This window comes from Actinia tenebrosa, unplaced genomic scaffold (assembly GCF_029948245.1).
Source record: "Actinia tenebrosa isolate PJP-AT-01 unplaced genomic scaffold, QUT_ActTen_1.0 PGA_scaffold1__47_contigs__length_23844297, whole genome shotgun sequence".
NCBI classification, from domain to species: Eukaryota; Metazoa; Cnidaria; class Anthozoa; order Actiniaria; family Actiniidae; genus Actinia; species Actinia tenebrosa.
In genome coordinates, this window is record NW_028292578.1 from 3,480,979 (window position 1) to 3,497,342 (window position 16,364).

General features: G+C 35.7%; 1 protein-coding gene across 1 annotated transcript; it reads right to left on the reverse strand.

The window, feature by feature from the left end:
* Window positions 1-711: 711 nt before the first annotated feature.
* On the reverse strand, window positions 712-15,674 carry LOC116306612 (ribosomal protein S6 kinase-related protein). Its single transcript, XM_031716695.2, has 15 exons — window positions 15,161-15,674; window positions 11,178-11,213; window positions 9,743-9,790; window positions 8,493-8,561; window positions 8,183-8,255; window positions 7,551-7,658; window positions 7,110-7,150; window positions 6,798-6,825; window positions 6,094-6,183; window positions 5,282-5,370; window positions 4,672-4,782; window positions 3,942-4,043; window positions 3,744-3,805; window positions 3,566-3,605; window positions 712-3,145 (listed from the first exon to the last, which is right to left on the reverse strand). Exons 1-15 carry the CDS (start codon window positions 15,431-15,433, stop codon window positions 2,969-2,971), a joined length of 1,347 nt encoding a protein of 448 aa, XP_031572555.1. The 5' UTR covers window positions 15,434-15,674; the 3' UTR covers window positions 712-2,968.
* Between the last annotated feature and the right edge of the window lie 690 nt (window positions 15,675-16,364).

The following is a 16,364-nucleotide window of genomic DNA, read 5'->3' on the forward strand; positions in this document are numbered from 1 at the left end:
TATTTGTGGTGGATTTGTAATGAGGCCAACCAACCAAGCAACCAAGCAACCGACCATCTAACCAACCAACCAACCAATCGACCAACAAACCAACCCATTCACTCACCAAATAACCCACCAACGAACCCGCCACCCACCCACCAACAAACCAACCCACAGATAGAAACGAATGAAAGAGACGCCATCTTTGAAATATGTCCTCTAAAACAGCCCCATAATGCACTGCAACTCCATTTCGACCCAGTTTTTTCTCAACCTCGGAATTGTCTAATAGTTTACTCAGTCAGACAAACTGATAAACGTAAATAAAGCGCAATTTTGAAATCGAGGGAATCAAGTTTTTTCATGAGCGATATAAAATCAATATGATAAATAAAATAAAATATAACCTTAACTATATTATAGGTATTTAAATTTTATATAATTATTGTTATCTATATATTATTATTGTATTTTTTTCCTTGGGCGCCACTGGGTATTATTAAGAAAAAACAAAAACTGTTGTGTTTCTCTCTTGAAATAAAGTTCTAAAAACGAAAAACAAAAACAAAACAAAACAAAAAATAAAAACCAAAACAAAAAAAAAACCAAAAAAAAAAGAAAAAGAAGAAGAAAAAAAATCAATCAGATCCCAATACTCTAACCCTTGTGTATCCCTCTTGATTCAATACAGTCTAACGTTTATCATCATGACTGGCTACGAAACAAATATATGTTAACATCTATACTTTATTGTTTATTATCCCTAAGTTAATAATATAATTATAGAAATCTGTTTATACTACAGACCATCTATAAAATATTTGAAACCTTATCTGGTATATGTTTCTATAAGTTATCTATAACTATCAATATAGTATTATCTATGATATATTTATCTATTACTAATATTATCCATTAAATAAATAAAGCTTTAATGTATTCTTCCTCTTAATAAAAGAATTGGTTTCTAAATGTTTTTGTACATCAATTCATACGATCTGCAATCGAGGCAATGTAGGTTATTGTAGATGTCAATCAAGGCGTTGCCATGCCATTCTTTAGCCATAGACCGATCCCAGCTATACTTGAGCGCCCACCCAAACAATGGATAGTTCTCCCAATGGAATACAGAATGTCCGACCAACAAACTCGAATTTATAAGATTTTTTAGTAGTTATCGATGTTTTTTTTATGTACCTTTAGAATACATTGATTTTAAGACAGACATTCGCAATCAGTGTCTGTTCCATGCTGTATATCTATATATATACAGTACTTAGGGAGGTAGAACAATGAATGTGGGATGGGATCGGTGTATTGAAAACTTTTGATGCTCGATAGTGTCATGGAAAACCTTTGATCGACACCAAGTACCTAAACTTATTTTCTCGCGACCATCCTATGCGTGTTTATAACAAGTGTAAAGCTTCTGAAAAGACGTCTCTTGCTCTGGCTTTAGTGAACTCTAAACGAGTAAATGTATTTTTATACGAACCAGCTGATCTGAAATAGTTTAGTATTAATAACGTCACTGCAAAACTGAGGTGACATGAAGCCTGCGAAAATTGACCAAATTTACTTGGGTGTATTGTTTTGCCCATTTCAGACCACGTGTCACTCTCTTGAGAATAAAGATTCTTCGTTTGAGTTGTATCCATATTCGTGCTGACTCGGGACCTTTGCGCGCGCTCTTAAAATAAGAGACGACTGGGGACGAGTCAGCATATTCGTGTGTCTTCTCATATGCAACCGTTAAACAAATAATACTCTAGGGAATGACACGTGGTCTGTAATGTTTTGCCCATTTCAGACCACGTGTCACTCTCTTGAGATTAATATTCTTTGTTTGAGTTGTATCCATATTCATGTGTCTTCTCATGCGCAACCGTTAAACAAAGAAATAATACTGTAGGGAATGACACGTGGTCTGAAATGGGAAAACAGTGGATTAGGTCCATTAGGCCATTTGCAGGAAATAATCACGTCGGTTAGTGGACGGCAAAAATGTTTGGGCTTCGCGTATTTAAAGAACGTTTGCTGGTTTACTGTGGTATTTTCCCCCTTGTAAGATACTTTCGATTTCAAGACAAGCCTTCCCCAAGGGACCTTTGGCTGAATTGATTCGTTATCAAACAGATATATCAGCATGTGACTGTTTGTTGCAAATGACCAACGAAAAATAATAAGATGCTTGCTATTTTAATGTATATTGTTAAGTATTGTGTCACTGTTATCAAGCACTTATTAGCAACGTTATTTTTTCGGTGGCCTGGAAAACCAAAAATTTCAGGAGGAAAATTGACACCTCAGCTTTGCACATTTTCTCGATTTTGATTGGCTACTAATTTCTTTCAGATCAGCTGGACGTGACTAATTGGTTTTCAATCTCTTATCGAAGTTTTTTGGGCGTCATGTGCTAAGATATATGACTTATTATTGAAAGGCAGGCTGACCAAAATCTGTGAAACATACTTCCGATCCCTTTCAGCGTTTTATTTATGTCCTGCATTTGGGGGTGTTAACCATATTTTATCAAGAAAGCACAACGAAAAGACGCTTCTTAGGGGAAGGGGCGAGTGAAAGAGAGCAAAAAACGTTAATTTTCAGATAAAAGATGAAGCCGTACCACAATATTTTGATTTTTGCTGTACAATAGCAGACCAAGACAGTAGTCTGGTGTTTAGATTCCGCATGACTGTGACTGAAACCGTACGACATTTGGCAGAGGAAAATAAACTATAGAACCCAGAAAAAACCCTTGAATCAAGGGAGAGACATAACAAACTTTACTTACACGTGATGCTGAGACCAGGTATCAAACCCGAGACCTCAGAGCTGAGAGGCAAGTATACTAACGCTACACCACCCTTGAATCGAAAGCCACAGCACGGTCACGGCACGTCACGTTTTCAAGTTTTCATAGTCATACGAAATCTGGTCTATATTTTTAGAGGCATATACAATATGTGTGCACCACCAGCGACGTCTAAGACGCAGCAGTGCATAATTCACCAACCGGTGTCAGCGGAGTTTTAGTGGTCACGCTTGTGGTTGTCACAGACTCCACGTTACTCAGACTTTCGAGGTCTGCTACCAACCAGTCCATCTCTACTTTATCGTGTATCGTAAAGTTACCAGGACTGGCCCATGACAGAGGGCGAGGCTAAAGAAAAAAAAAATCATCCCATTCTTAAATAGACCTTTTACGGATTTTTGAAATACCGTTGTGTTCGTTGATTACAGGCTTGTTTAATTTAATGATAATGAATAGATAATGTGATTAACAGTGGATTCCACAGAGTGGCTCTTCTTTCTTCTTCCACTGGATTCCAATTGGAACTTAGAAGTTGGTTTTTGCGGAGGGAGGAAAGCCGGAGAACCCGGAAAACCCTCGAAGCATAGGAGAGACGCGTACGGGTGCATATTGGCGGGAAAATAACACATCTCTCTCCCCCTCCCCACCCCCCTTCCGTCCTGTGATCAAAAACTCAACACGTCACTCAAAACGCCTGTCGCATATGGCGGGAAAAAGTTTATAATAATATATTTGCGGCTCGAACTGCGTTACATAATAAGTACCTACCTTTTTGTCTTTTCTTGGCTCAACCTTTCGTGGAAAAGCCCTGTAGGATTATTGAAAGAAAACGTTGAGAAAGGGGCCCTGAGAAAATATTCCTTTCTTGAATTCGTTTTAGTGACCACGAAACGATGACTGCAAGTCGAGGTTGAACTTGATCAAATACAGTAAATAAAGTACTTACGTTCGAGAGGCGGTACTTCTTTTTGTTAATTTCTGCAAAATCTCTTCGTCTACAGGTTGGGTCTTTAAAAAAAGTAGGAAAAAGTAAAATGAAAAATGATGAAAAACATGAAAAAAGAGCGTGAGTCTGGAAGGTCCTTGGTTGTTGTTGTCATGCAAATCGTTCTAATATCAAACCTTTTTCACAGTTTCTACATACCTTTTTGTTTAATACGTCGTCGAAAGAGAATTTCTTGAAGAATGAATGTCGCTGAAGAGATTCCAGTGAATGCAGTCGATTCTTAGGTTTTTTTTGTAAAAGCTGAAGAAGAAAAAACAAGTTAACGACCAGCAACATTTTGGCACTTCTTGAGTTTGCTTGTTCTCTCCCTTCATTAAGGTACGGGATTATTCTTCCCGTTTTACAATTCAATGTGTGAGTTTTAAAACCGTTCCCTGACTTTGATCAGCTCAGAGGTTGTTTCATGGTATCGATAAAAGTTGAAAGTTTGAAAAATGTCATTACATTCCCTGAACTATCACCTCAAAAGTAATAGACTGTTTTGGATATTGTGTTGGTTAGGGGAGGTATCTAATGAGAAAGAAGAGAAATTAATAGACTTTTTCCCATCAGCAAACATTCTCTCAAACGTTTTCTTGTCGAAGACGTCTTTACCTTGGGCGTAATGTTTTGCCCATTTCAGACGGCGATTCTCATTCTCTTGAAATAATCTCACTCTTTTGAGGATAACATTTCATGATTGCTTTGTATGTATATTCATGTGTCTTCTCATGGGCAACCGTCAGATGTAGAACCAATACTGAAAGTATTGTAGCAGGGGTTAGGTGCTCTTTAAGTGAATAGCAATAATTTGTCGAACAGCGAAGTGAGTAACCTGGGGAAGAGGCCATATCTTCACTACCACAGTCAGTAAGGAGATAAATAGTACCTGCGTCATTAGGTCGACGGCTTCTGAAGACAGATTTTCTGGAAACTCGAATTCTGCTAATTGCACAACTTTGGATTGCGACTGATGATCCTTGGAAACAGCATAAGGATACTGAAGAAAATGAAAGACGTGAGGAAGACAAACAAACAGATACAACAGGATTTGTACAAAATTCTTATTTGTTTTGATTGCAAATTATTACTTGAACAGTTTTAGCTACACTTTTCTATTTTGCGATTTTCGCGATTTCAAAAAAGTTGTGAAAATTGAGCGTCGCAAAAAAAAAAAAAAAAAAAAAATGCGCTCAAATATTGAAAAAATGAAGAATTAATGACCATTAAAAAGCAGGGATAAAAGACGTTGTTAGTGTGGACAAAGCACTGGTGTCTAACGCGAATTATTTATTTTATTACTGTTGCGCAACAAGATCGTACTGTTTAAGGAAATGTCTGTATCAACAAATGATGAAGAAATGGCGAAGTTAAAAAGTGACTTGGGATGTTTTGCAAAATTGCGAAATGTAAGTGCCGCAAGATATGCGACCTCCGAAATAAACACGTCACGAAAAGTTCATGTAATGAGGGAAGTTATGATTGGTTAACTTTGTTACCTTGCCAACGAGTAAGACGTACATGACGATGCCCAAAGCCCACCAGTCAACCAGGTAATTGTATTTCTCTCCTCTTAGTGTCTCTGGGGCTGAATAATGAAACCACAACACAAGGTGTAATTTCAGTAAAGTTCCCCAAGGTGTGCAACTAATCAATTGCACAGAATACAACAGTTTCAAGTTCACTTTGCTCAGCCTTTTAGTCTCGGTGGTGCAATAAAACTATTCAGCTATTCAACCAAAACCTGTGGTATTTTAATCAACCCCGGGGGGGCTCACGGAAAAAAGTACCGGGGATGCTCGTCAGAAATTTTCAAAAAGACCCCTAAAAGATACCGGAATACTTTAAAAAAGGGCGTGGCTGAATGATTTTTGACCCCTAAGAGATACCACAACAAATTACACTAGGCATCTGGCCTATAAAAAGCGCCTAAAATAAGCCATACGCTGTTCTCTACTTTTCCGACACCCTAAGAAATACCAGAAAATGCTGATTTTTAAAAATTCACATTTAACACCCTAAAAGATACCAAATCGCGAATTTTTACCCCTAAGAGATACGACGAGCATCCCCGATACATTTTTTTCGGAGTCCGGCCCACCACCCCCCCCCCGGTAATCAACTCGTATTGTTCCGTAGTTCGTACATTCCTTACTATACAGTGGACCTTAATAAAAGAAAAGGACACTTGAAATGGGAACATTACTGAAAAAAATTTCAGTCATAACCAACCAGCCAGCTGATCAGAAAAGAAACTTCTACATATGTAGATGTGTTATTAATTAGGACAGTATAATAACAAGTTCCTCACCCATATACTGTAAGGTACCACAGATTGTATTGCTCATATCTTCAGTATTCATTAGCTTGGATAAGCCAAAGTCAATAATCTTGATGTGCCCTGAGAAATAAATGCTTATTTAGCTAAGTTCCAAAATATTAATATTCCTAGATTGCTATCTCAATCTATTCCAGAACTTGGCTTTTCTTTGACCCCTCTGCTTTTCTTAGCTTCCTCCGCCCATGCGACAAGCTCAGCGGATCTTTTGAAGAGGGGCATTGCCAAATAATGCATAAGCTTCAATTAATAATCTTTATATTTCTAGCTCAAATTTCAGGTGCTGGGCCCTCCCTTCAGCATATCCCTTTTCTGTACACAGGGATTCTTTAACATGTGGTGGTGTCATACTAGTGCTGTCAAAGAAGGATATTCTAGACCTAAAAAACTAATTTGGGAGGAAGGGGGAAGAGGGAGGGAGGGAGGGAGCAGGAAGAGGGAAGAGGGAGGAAAAAGAGGGAGGAGGAAGAGGGAAGAGGGAGGAGGAAGAGGGAAGAGAAGGAGGAAGAGGGAAGAGGGAGGAGGAAGAGGGAGGGAGACAGAAGAGGGAGGCTGAGAGAGGGAGGGGGGAGGAAGAGGTGAATGGCACATGAAATGCTGACCATGCATAAGCATATATAAAGGATGAATCATCAATTTCAAACCAAGCTTTCCATATGGATATGGAATATATTTACCTTGTTTGTCCAATAGCACATTCTCAAGCTAGAACAAAAAAATAAAGATAATGGTCTGATTAGACAACATTTGGTATATTTTAAATATTTCTAATCGCAGAATGATATCCTTGTGTCTCCACCTTCTTGTGCTCACTGCGTTACTCTACATATTGGTGCAAAGGGATTGGTTTCTGTGGCAGGATGGGTCAAGGAGGTTTTGAGGAGGGGAGCAGGATGGAGATCACTAGCCATAGTAGCATAGCCAACTGTTTAGTAAAACAGACAGTGGATACATATACAACATACAGGAATTATCTTGGTACAATATACCTTCAAGTCTCTGTATACTACTCCACACTTGTGAAGAAAGTCTATAATTATTCAAAAGAAACATTACATTAATGTCCGTATGTGAATCAATGTACAAAGTATGTCTTTTATTCTCTCAACATATGTGCACTAATATGAAAAAGATAAAAAATTTTTTTCATTACAATCATATTTTATTTCTGGCTAATACAGTACTTACATTACCATTCAAATGATCTCTTTATTTTGAGTATAGTCTCCCCCCCCCCCCCCCCCCATTTCAGACCATTCTTTTCAGCAAATAAGATTATTTTTTGAGATGTATCCACATGCATATTCATGTGTCTTTAATGTGCAGTTGTTTTAAAACGAAATGATGGTCTGACTCTTGAATGACACATGTGTGTTCTGAAATGGGAAAACATTTAACACCCAGGGCAAAATGGTCTATTTTCAGCTTACCAAGTGTTAAAGCTAGTTCAGCAATGTATTGCCGAACAAGATCTTCTTTAAGGGTTTTTTCTTGAATCCATAATGTAAAGAGATCACTCCCATCAACAAAATCTGAGACTGAAAGAGTATATCAGAATTGAGTTACTAGATATTAAATACTCTACAATAAGTTTGTTCAATTAATGGGTTCAATTAATGTTCTAGGGGAAAGCATAAAAAATTTCAACTCATTTTGACATAAAATTAAAGCATTTTGGTTTATATAATCATGTTAAATTAGGCTTTGATTGAAGCACATTGATGAAAATGCAACCAAGGTAGCTAGGTGTAGCAAACTATAGTACGCTTGCCACACTTTCTCTGGGGTGTTGGGTTTTGGTTTATGAAGGATGCAGCATATCGTAAATATGTGGGCCACTTTTTTGCCACATCTCCTTTTTGAATTCAGCACTTTTCTCTGGGTTTTCTCTGTGTTTTCTGATTTGCTCCCTCAAAGTGCTAATTAAAATCTGTGAGCTAGGGATTCTGTCACCTACAGGAAGAATGATTCACCCCAGAGGTTAAATTTTGTGTTAGGGTTTAATAAAATTGATTTAGTTTGTGTACACAACGACAAGATTAATATATGTAAATGTAATTACCAATGAATAAATTATGTTTCGTCTGCCAAGTGTGCCAGGTCTTGACAAGAAATGGGAAGTTTTTTATTTTAGTCTGGAAGAAAAATCATGAATAAGATACTGTTATAATTAAAATGTTGTACAAAAAACAAAAAAAAGATTAAAAAAAAAGGAAAAAAAACAAACAAAAAACAAAACAACAACAATGGCAAAAAGAAAAGCAATCTGGGTTTCAGGTTCGTACTAGAAATTCAGCAATAAACTTAGTTTCAGATGTTTGTTAGGTGTCATAGTTAAGTAATATCATAAAGTGTCGTCATGGATACAGTACCTGTATGTTAACTTCATCTTTACACTGTTGTATGGCGTTTTCCTTTATAATTTCAGCTTTGTTTAAAATCTGTTCAGACAAGAGTAACAGAATGTTTTTTTTGTGTGTGTTAAATACAATAAGAACTGAAACAAAGATAAGACTTAAAGGCCCCAACTATGTTGTATACATTAAATGCATTTTTGAAACATTCCATATTTGTCTCACTAAGAAGGTACTGAAATCTTTCTTATGTTTTCAAAGTATTTTCACCTATCACTACTAAATGGTTAAAAATACAAATACCATCCAAAATGATGCATTAATTATTATCATCTGCGCATATGCCGAAAAATGGATTCGCCAGTAAGAACATATAATGATGCTCTGCATTTTCAAAAGTCTCTGTTTTCACCTGTCTACACTAATGCAATAAGCCTCAATTTCCTAATGTATGCATTTTCAATGGTTTAATAAAGGTTGAACACAAGGCCAAAATGGATTAATATAAACTCATTTAGTGTGGAAGGTGGTCTGATAAAAATAATACAATTGTTATTTGGTACATAGTGATTCATGATTTTAAACTATTTTTTTATGTTATTTTGCTTGCTTGCATGTATTTCATTACTAACAATTAAATATTTGGTTGTGAAATGGTTGCTATGGTGGCTCTTTTCATCAACATGAGCCGAGCATCACTGGACTCCTCAATCATTTACTACATGTAGGTCGAAGCTCATCTAATGGTGAAAAGATTGATTAATCCATAAATTTCAAGTGTGCAATTATTTAATGATTTAGTTCTCTTGAAATGTGCATGGTAAATGATGATAAAAGAAATATTACTCAAGAGAATGACATGTGGTCTGAACTGGTAACAATAGTACATATCTTCTTGCAGTACATACAGGTTAATCACAGCCAAATGGTTGCTTGAATTTAGATTTTGTTTATGATCTATTTTTTACAGGACTACAATATTAAAGAGGCAAACAAAAGGTTTTGTTTATTGCTTGATGTAGCCTACAGTAAATGCATGCATAACCTAGCAGCAGTACCCTTGCCTCTCAACTCTGGGGTCTGCTGCCGTTTTTACAGTGCAGTATGTGCATAGCAGCAGCACCATAGCCTCTCAACTCTGGGGTCTGACTTTTATCAGCCCCAGCAGATCGATCTAGAGGTTGTTTCATGCAGGGTTTCAGGTTTCAATGAATATCAGGGTATTGATAACATTTAATGTTTTGATAGCAATTAAGCTATATTCTTACCTTCATTGCAAACACTTCCCCTGTATTTCTTTTCCTTACTTGAAGTACCTGCAACATCATTTGAAAACAATATTAATATGAATATCTAAATACCCTATCATGCAAACCTCCTTTAAAGTACTGTATTATTCTCAGTCAGTGTCAACTCTTACTGTATATACTATGTACTTATTGACTGAGTGGGAGGGCCGTAAGGGAAAATATTTGGCTCGAGGTGATGCCGTACGGAATGAGCGCAGCGAGGTCCATACAAATGACCAAGAGCCAAATATTTTCCAGTATGGCCTGACCTAACTCAGTCAATAAGCATTTTATCATATGACCCTCATGAAAAGAACAATAATAATTAAACGAAAGTGCGCGGATTCCAGCAGGGCCGTACGGATCCGTAAGGCCCTGCTCGCTCAAAGCCGTACGGCCCTGCTCACGCCATTTTCCCGAAGGTTTTTCTAAGAGCGTGCGCCCGGGCAGACACGGGTCATATGATAATATGCATTTTCTTGACTTGCTAGCTATCTTCCACTTATGTTAAATATTTAGAGCATCGGTAGTACAATTCCGAAGGTCGTGGGTTCGATTCCCAGCGAGGTCAGAAATTAATTTTTCCGAATTTATTTCCAAGGGTCTTTCGCCCAGAATAACCTCATTCCCAAGCACTATAACTCATCTATATTTCTACATGTTAAATATTATTAAAATTTACAGATCATGTGTCATTCCCTAGAGTACCATTTCTCTGTTTAAAGCTCCTGTATATTACACTGTGCACTTTTATTTCTCAGCATAAAATAATTAATTGTTTTGATTGACATTTAAATTGCCAACAAGAAATCTATTGGGCAATCCAACAAAGTAAAGTTACAAAACATATTTTTATGGTTAATTGGCACATTCACATCACAATGACTAATGTTTATGTAGAGTCACATTGCATCCTTCCAAGTATATAATAGTACTATAACCAGACATTCCGCATGGATAATACTGCTGGACATAAAGAATTTATCATCATCTGTTGACATTTTTAAGAAGAAACTTAAGACATTTTTAGTTAATTCTTAGGTTACGTTTTTTCTCTCTTCTTTTTCACGTTTTTATAGTTTAATAATGACAATGACTTTTTAAGTACCTTAGGAATCTTAATCACGCACATATTTTTTCTCGCATTCGTAAAAAGCATTGAGAGTTTTAAATGCGTTGTTTCAAGAAATAAAGTATTATTATTATTATTATAATTATATGTTTATTTCAACTTCAGACATTTTTGCTACATGAATACAGAATATTGCGGGCATGAATAGTCTAAGCAAATATTATTATTATTATTATTGTTATTATCATTATTATTATTATTATTATAATTGTCATGCATGAATTTTGTCCCAAATATTTCATCTCACAATTTAAAACTATAAATTACATTAACTGTACTCACATGTCCAAATGCTCCTTTGCCGATATTAGCTACGAGCTACGAATGAAAAAGATATGACGATATGAAAAACAAAGGGAGATTATGAAACTGGTGAATTATTCACTAACAATACATAATTTAATGGAATGTTTTAAACAAAAGAAAACAAACAAAGAATATGCAAAACAAAACCCAATGACAAGAAAACATAAAAACATTATAATTAAGGGGGAAAAATGTGTTTTTATCTCATAAAAAATTAGTAATTTTAACTTCATTATTATTTATATCTTGTCTTAAATACCTAGTTAATCATCGCAGAGCGTTGCACACTAAAAGTGTGCAACACTAATTTGCACTATTTGTATAGGAAATCGCACGATCTCGAGTACAATTTGGAAATTAATAGACACGAGTAATGTTTTGTAAGTTCTTGTAATTGCACGAGCCTTTAGGCGATATTAATTCAAAATTGTACGAGAAGATCGTGCGATTTTTTGTTTATAGTTCACTCAACAAAATTTCAGTAAAAAAAAGGGAAGCGATGCCGTTCATCTTTGTCTATTTGGCGGCCGATTTTCAGTCCATCTCACAACTGAAATGCATAAAAAACATTAGTTCTTACGGCTTCAAAATTTTATTTATATGTTTTTTAAGTACAAAATGATAGAAAATATTTGTTTTGACATAGCGACTTAATTCGGTACTCCTATGGAGTACAATTAATGCTATAATTGTACTCCTCTCGACCAATCAGAGTCGAGTAATTTTGTTGAGTGTACTATAAAGTAGTAAACAGTGCTAATTAAACAATAGAAAATATGATTACCATAATTTCGCAGTATTTAGTGGTATTTATGTTGCACACTTATAGTGTTTGTACTCAACTAGCCTATAGCAACGTTCAATGTTCAGCTAATGAAGTGGAAAGTTATCTAAAAGAATTGAACATTCACGAGTCCCCTGGGCCCGATCAAGTACTACCGCGTATCTTGAAAGAATGTGCAAAGGAATTATCCACATCACTGTGCAAGATGTTTAACAAGTCGTTTTATTCTGGTACACTTCCATCGGACTGGAAAATTGCAAATATAACTCCAATCCACAAAAAAGGTCCAAAACACAACAAGGAAAATTACCGTCAAATCTCGTTGACATCTATCATTTGTAAAGTGGCAGAGAAAATAGTACGATCAAGAGTCATAGCCTTCTGGACAGAACATCAACTATTAAACCAAAATCAATTTGGATACTTAAAAGGCAGATCAACGGTAGGCCAACTTCTAAGTAGCTATAATGACTGGTGTTTATCAAGAAATACCTCAAAAGCGACAGATGTTATCTTTTTAGACCTGTCAAAGGCGTTTGACAGCGTTCCACATGAACGCCTACTCTTCAAGCTTAACAGGTATGGCATTGACGATCAATTACTATTGTGGTTCAGGAATTTTCTAACTAATAGAAAACAAAGAGTGCAAATACGTGGATCCTTTTCTGATTGGTCTCCAGTAACATCGGGTGTCCCGCAAGGTTCAATTCTGGGGCCGATCTTGTTTCTGTTATATGTAAATGACATTCCAAACGTAGCCACATCAAGCATCAAATTGTTTGCTGATGATACTAAGATCTATCGACGACTAACCGACGTTGGGGATGTAACAGCTCTACAGTCGGACCTTGCTTCTTTAGAAGACTGGGCGGCGGATTGGCAAGTCAAGTTTAACCCTAAAAAGTGTGAAGCCATGAGGATAACTCATAAGGGTGATAAGAATAGAACACAATATCACATATCCGACACAGCATTAAAGAACGTACATGACTACAAAGACCTTGGAGTTATAATGTCGAGCGATCTAAGTTGGTCCAAACATGTAGAAGCAATTGTACATAAAGCAAATAAAGTCCTTGGTTTAGTTAAACGTACCATGGGTAGTAGAAATAAGGAAATCTTTTCCATACTCTATAAATCACTGGTCCGTCCCATTCTGGAATATGCATGCCCAGTTTGGGCACCACACCTAGTAAAGGATATCCATGCAATTGAATCTATACAACGAAGAGCGTCACGCATCGCACTAGGTCAAAAACGACAAGAGATGGCATATGAAGACAGATGTAAGATACTCAAATGGAACTCTTTGCAACTTAGAAGGGAATTCCTCTCTCTAGTTGAGTGCTATAAGATTGTACACAAGATGAACGGTCTAGATTTCAGTGACTATTTCGAACTTTGTAAAAGTACGAAAACGAGAGCTAATCACCAATTTAAAATACAGACCAAATCTGCTAGAATAAATTGTTACAAATATTCTTTTTTTGTGCGAATAATCAAATCTTGGAATGATCTTCCTAATAACGTAATAAATCATACAGATGAACCCAACGTAAATAAATTTAAAACAAGACTTAAGAAACACATGAACATTTTTTGAAGTTAGCATTGTACATATATATATATATATTACTAGTTCTTAAAATTATTTATTTATTTTAAATTAGGGGACTTATATAGGGCTAACCTCAATGTCTTCCTTTTCAAAATATGTAATCTACATTTTTTTTGAATAAAGTATTATTATTATTATAGCTAATCTATAATTATCACGTATGTAGCTGCTTCTAGCTACGTTAATTTTTTAAAAACACATGCATTTATCTACATTTTTAGATATTATCTTAAATCTCTTTTTCATCCTATATCAGTAAATAAAGTCATATATTATGCAAGCTAAAATGGCTATTTTTAAAAGCTTGCATAGACTTAAAATGTTCAAATATCAATCGAATACACATGTAAAAATCCAATTGAATTGTCGTCGTTAAAAACATCTCATATGTTCTATAAATAGTTTAAAAGCGGCAAAAAAAAAAAAAAAAATACTCAATGACTTTATTTTTTATCTGTTCTGGAAAACGTAAAACGTTTTTAATTATGCATTTTTCATTTTTCTTATCTAAACCAAAAAAGAATTTATAATCTTAAGCAAAACATGTATTAATCTGCCAGTAATAGTTAAATTTGCTTCGTTTTCAAAAAACAATTGTATCCAAATCTAATAATAATTTCAAGAAGATGTACATCGGGACTGTAAGTTGTTTTCCTGTTGAATTATAATCCAGCCACAAGTAACCTCGTGTTGAGATAACATTTTCATAATAAAGCATACGACATTAAAACACGATAAAAAGAAAAAGATTTAATAGTCAAATATTATGAGAAAAAAAAAAGAATACGAAATGAAAAGGAAAATTATAAACAGGTAATTGTATAGAGTGTTGATTATATGTCATAAAGAAAGATAAAAAAACAATTTTGTTTACTAGAAAATGCGTCTTCTTAAAACTGCATGGCGCAATATAATACATTGATAGTCAGAGAGCGTTATTTTCTGAGCACGGAGGATATATTCAAGTGTTTTTGGACATAATATTACAGCGCTGTAAAGGGAAATTCGCAAACGTTGCTGGATTTTTCAGATCTCATTCCGCTATCCACTTCATTTACCACCTGTACTTCAGTTTGAACAGTATTTCGTTTATTATATCACGATTAGCGCCTCAGGAGATTGTACTCTACTGTTTCTGTCGTTCAATGCACTCAAAATCTTACAGGAAATTTGCCGTGGATGATTGGACAACCACCAATGATTAGTAACTAGGGAAGGTCTCCTTGAAAAATGAAAAGTGAAATTATGATTAAATAATATAAGCTTAAGGCGAAAACAGGACCCATCTCAAGGGGAGAAAAAATACTTCCATAATATTTTGGTTCAAATATCGATGCCGGGGTGTAAATATATGATTTTTGACATCTTAATTTACCCATAAAAGCAGATGGTTCGAAATCTTGGACTTCTAAAATAATCGAATGTAATGATAAATGGCAGAGAATACAGCGAGACAAGTCGCGCACACTGCACTAGAGCCATATTATCCTCAATATTAAAGTGTGCGTTTGTTTTCTTAGTATCAAAGCTGTTTACCTTATTTACTTAATGACCTACCTCAAAATCGGTGAATCTAACGGGAGGTTTTGATTCATATTCTGGCCAGAACACCACCTCACTCATTGGTGCTGGCCAAGGTGTCTTGTAAGCGTAATTGCCGGATTCCGTGTATCGTCTTCGGAAGGAGTTCTGGCTAGAGTTTCTTCTTAACTCACGTTTTCCACTTGATTCTGTTGTCAGAGTTTCGATTGGTTTGTCAACAGCGATACTATTTGGACGTCGTCTTCTTTTACTGGTATCGTCTGGCTTTCTAGCGTGTGTATTCCCCATTTTGTTAATTTATTCTAAACCTTCGAGGGACGAAATGGCGGAGGGAAGATTCGAGTTGGAAAACCGAAAGTTTCGGCCATGAAAAGCTCGATCACTGACGCGTATTCTTTCTAGATAATGCAAAAGGTCAAATTGTGGGGGCTGTTAGAGGCTGTTCAAGTTTGTCGCTCGACTAAACATAAGCTGATGTCCTCATGTCACGATTTATTTTATTCACTAAGGTGAAGTGAATGTATTTATTTTCTCGCGCGCCAGCCTGGTAGAGAAAGACTGGTAAGGAACGAAATAATTCCTCAGGGGGACCTAGACGGTGGTAGGTTAACTACTATCGAAAACACCACAGGTAGCCCAAGCTTGGTTTCTGTGGTGTCTTGTTATAAGGAAATGTATGGGGATTCATCAAAAATTTCAACAAAATCATTGAAACGTGAAATAAAGCCTCGAAATTTTACCAGATCATTGAGAAATAACACTTTTTTCGCTCTGTGTGGTTATTTTTTGAATTTGGTGGGGGAAGAATCCTTTAAACGGGCTAAATTCAAAAAATAACCACACAGAGCGAAAGAAGTGTTATTTCTCATACGACGACCCAGCAGATGTCTCGGGGTATGGCATGAAGGTACTAGTTTTTTTCTTTTGTATTTTTGAATTAAATTATCTGATTAAATTTGGTGGACGCGGGTTCGATTCTCACCGCATTTAAAGTACTTTTTTTGTACTTGTTCTTCGTTTCATCTAGCCTTAGATGTTTTTTATATATTCAGCCTATATAATTTTTTTTATAAACGACTTTTTAAATTCAACAAAACGATGATTCTTATATTTTTTCTTTAGAAAGGATGTCTATATTATTTACACGTGTCTGACATAATCCAGGATTGACAATATTTAATTTTTAAAATCCTTATAAGATAATTACATTTACAAGACA

Coding starts and splice junctions, on each gene's coding strand:
- LOC116306612 (XM_031716695.2), bottom strand. CDS start 15,433: ATGGGGAATACACACGCTAGAAAGCCAGACGATACCAGTAAAAGAAGA. Junction 6,826..7,109: donor TAGTATACAGAGACTTGAAG/GTATATTGTACC, acceptor TTTTTGTTCTAG/CTTGAGAATGTGCTATTGGA. Junction 6,184..6,797: donor TGTGCTATTGGACAAACAAG/GTAAATATATTC, acceptor TTTATTTCTCAG/GGCACATCAAGATTATTGAC.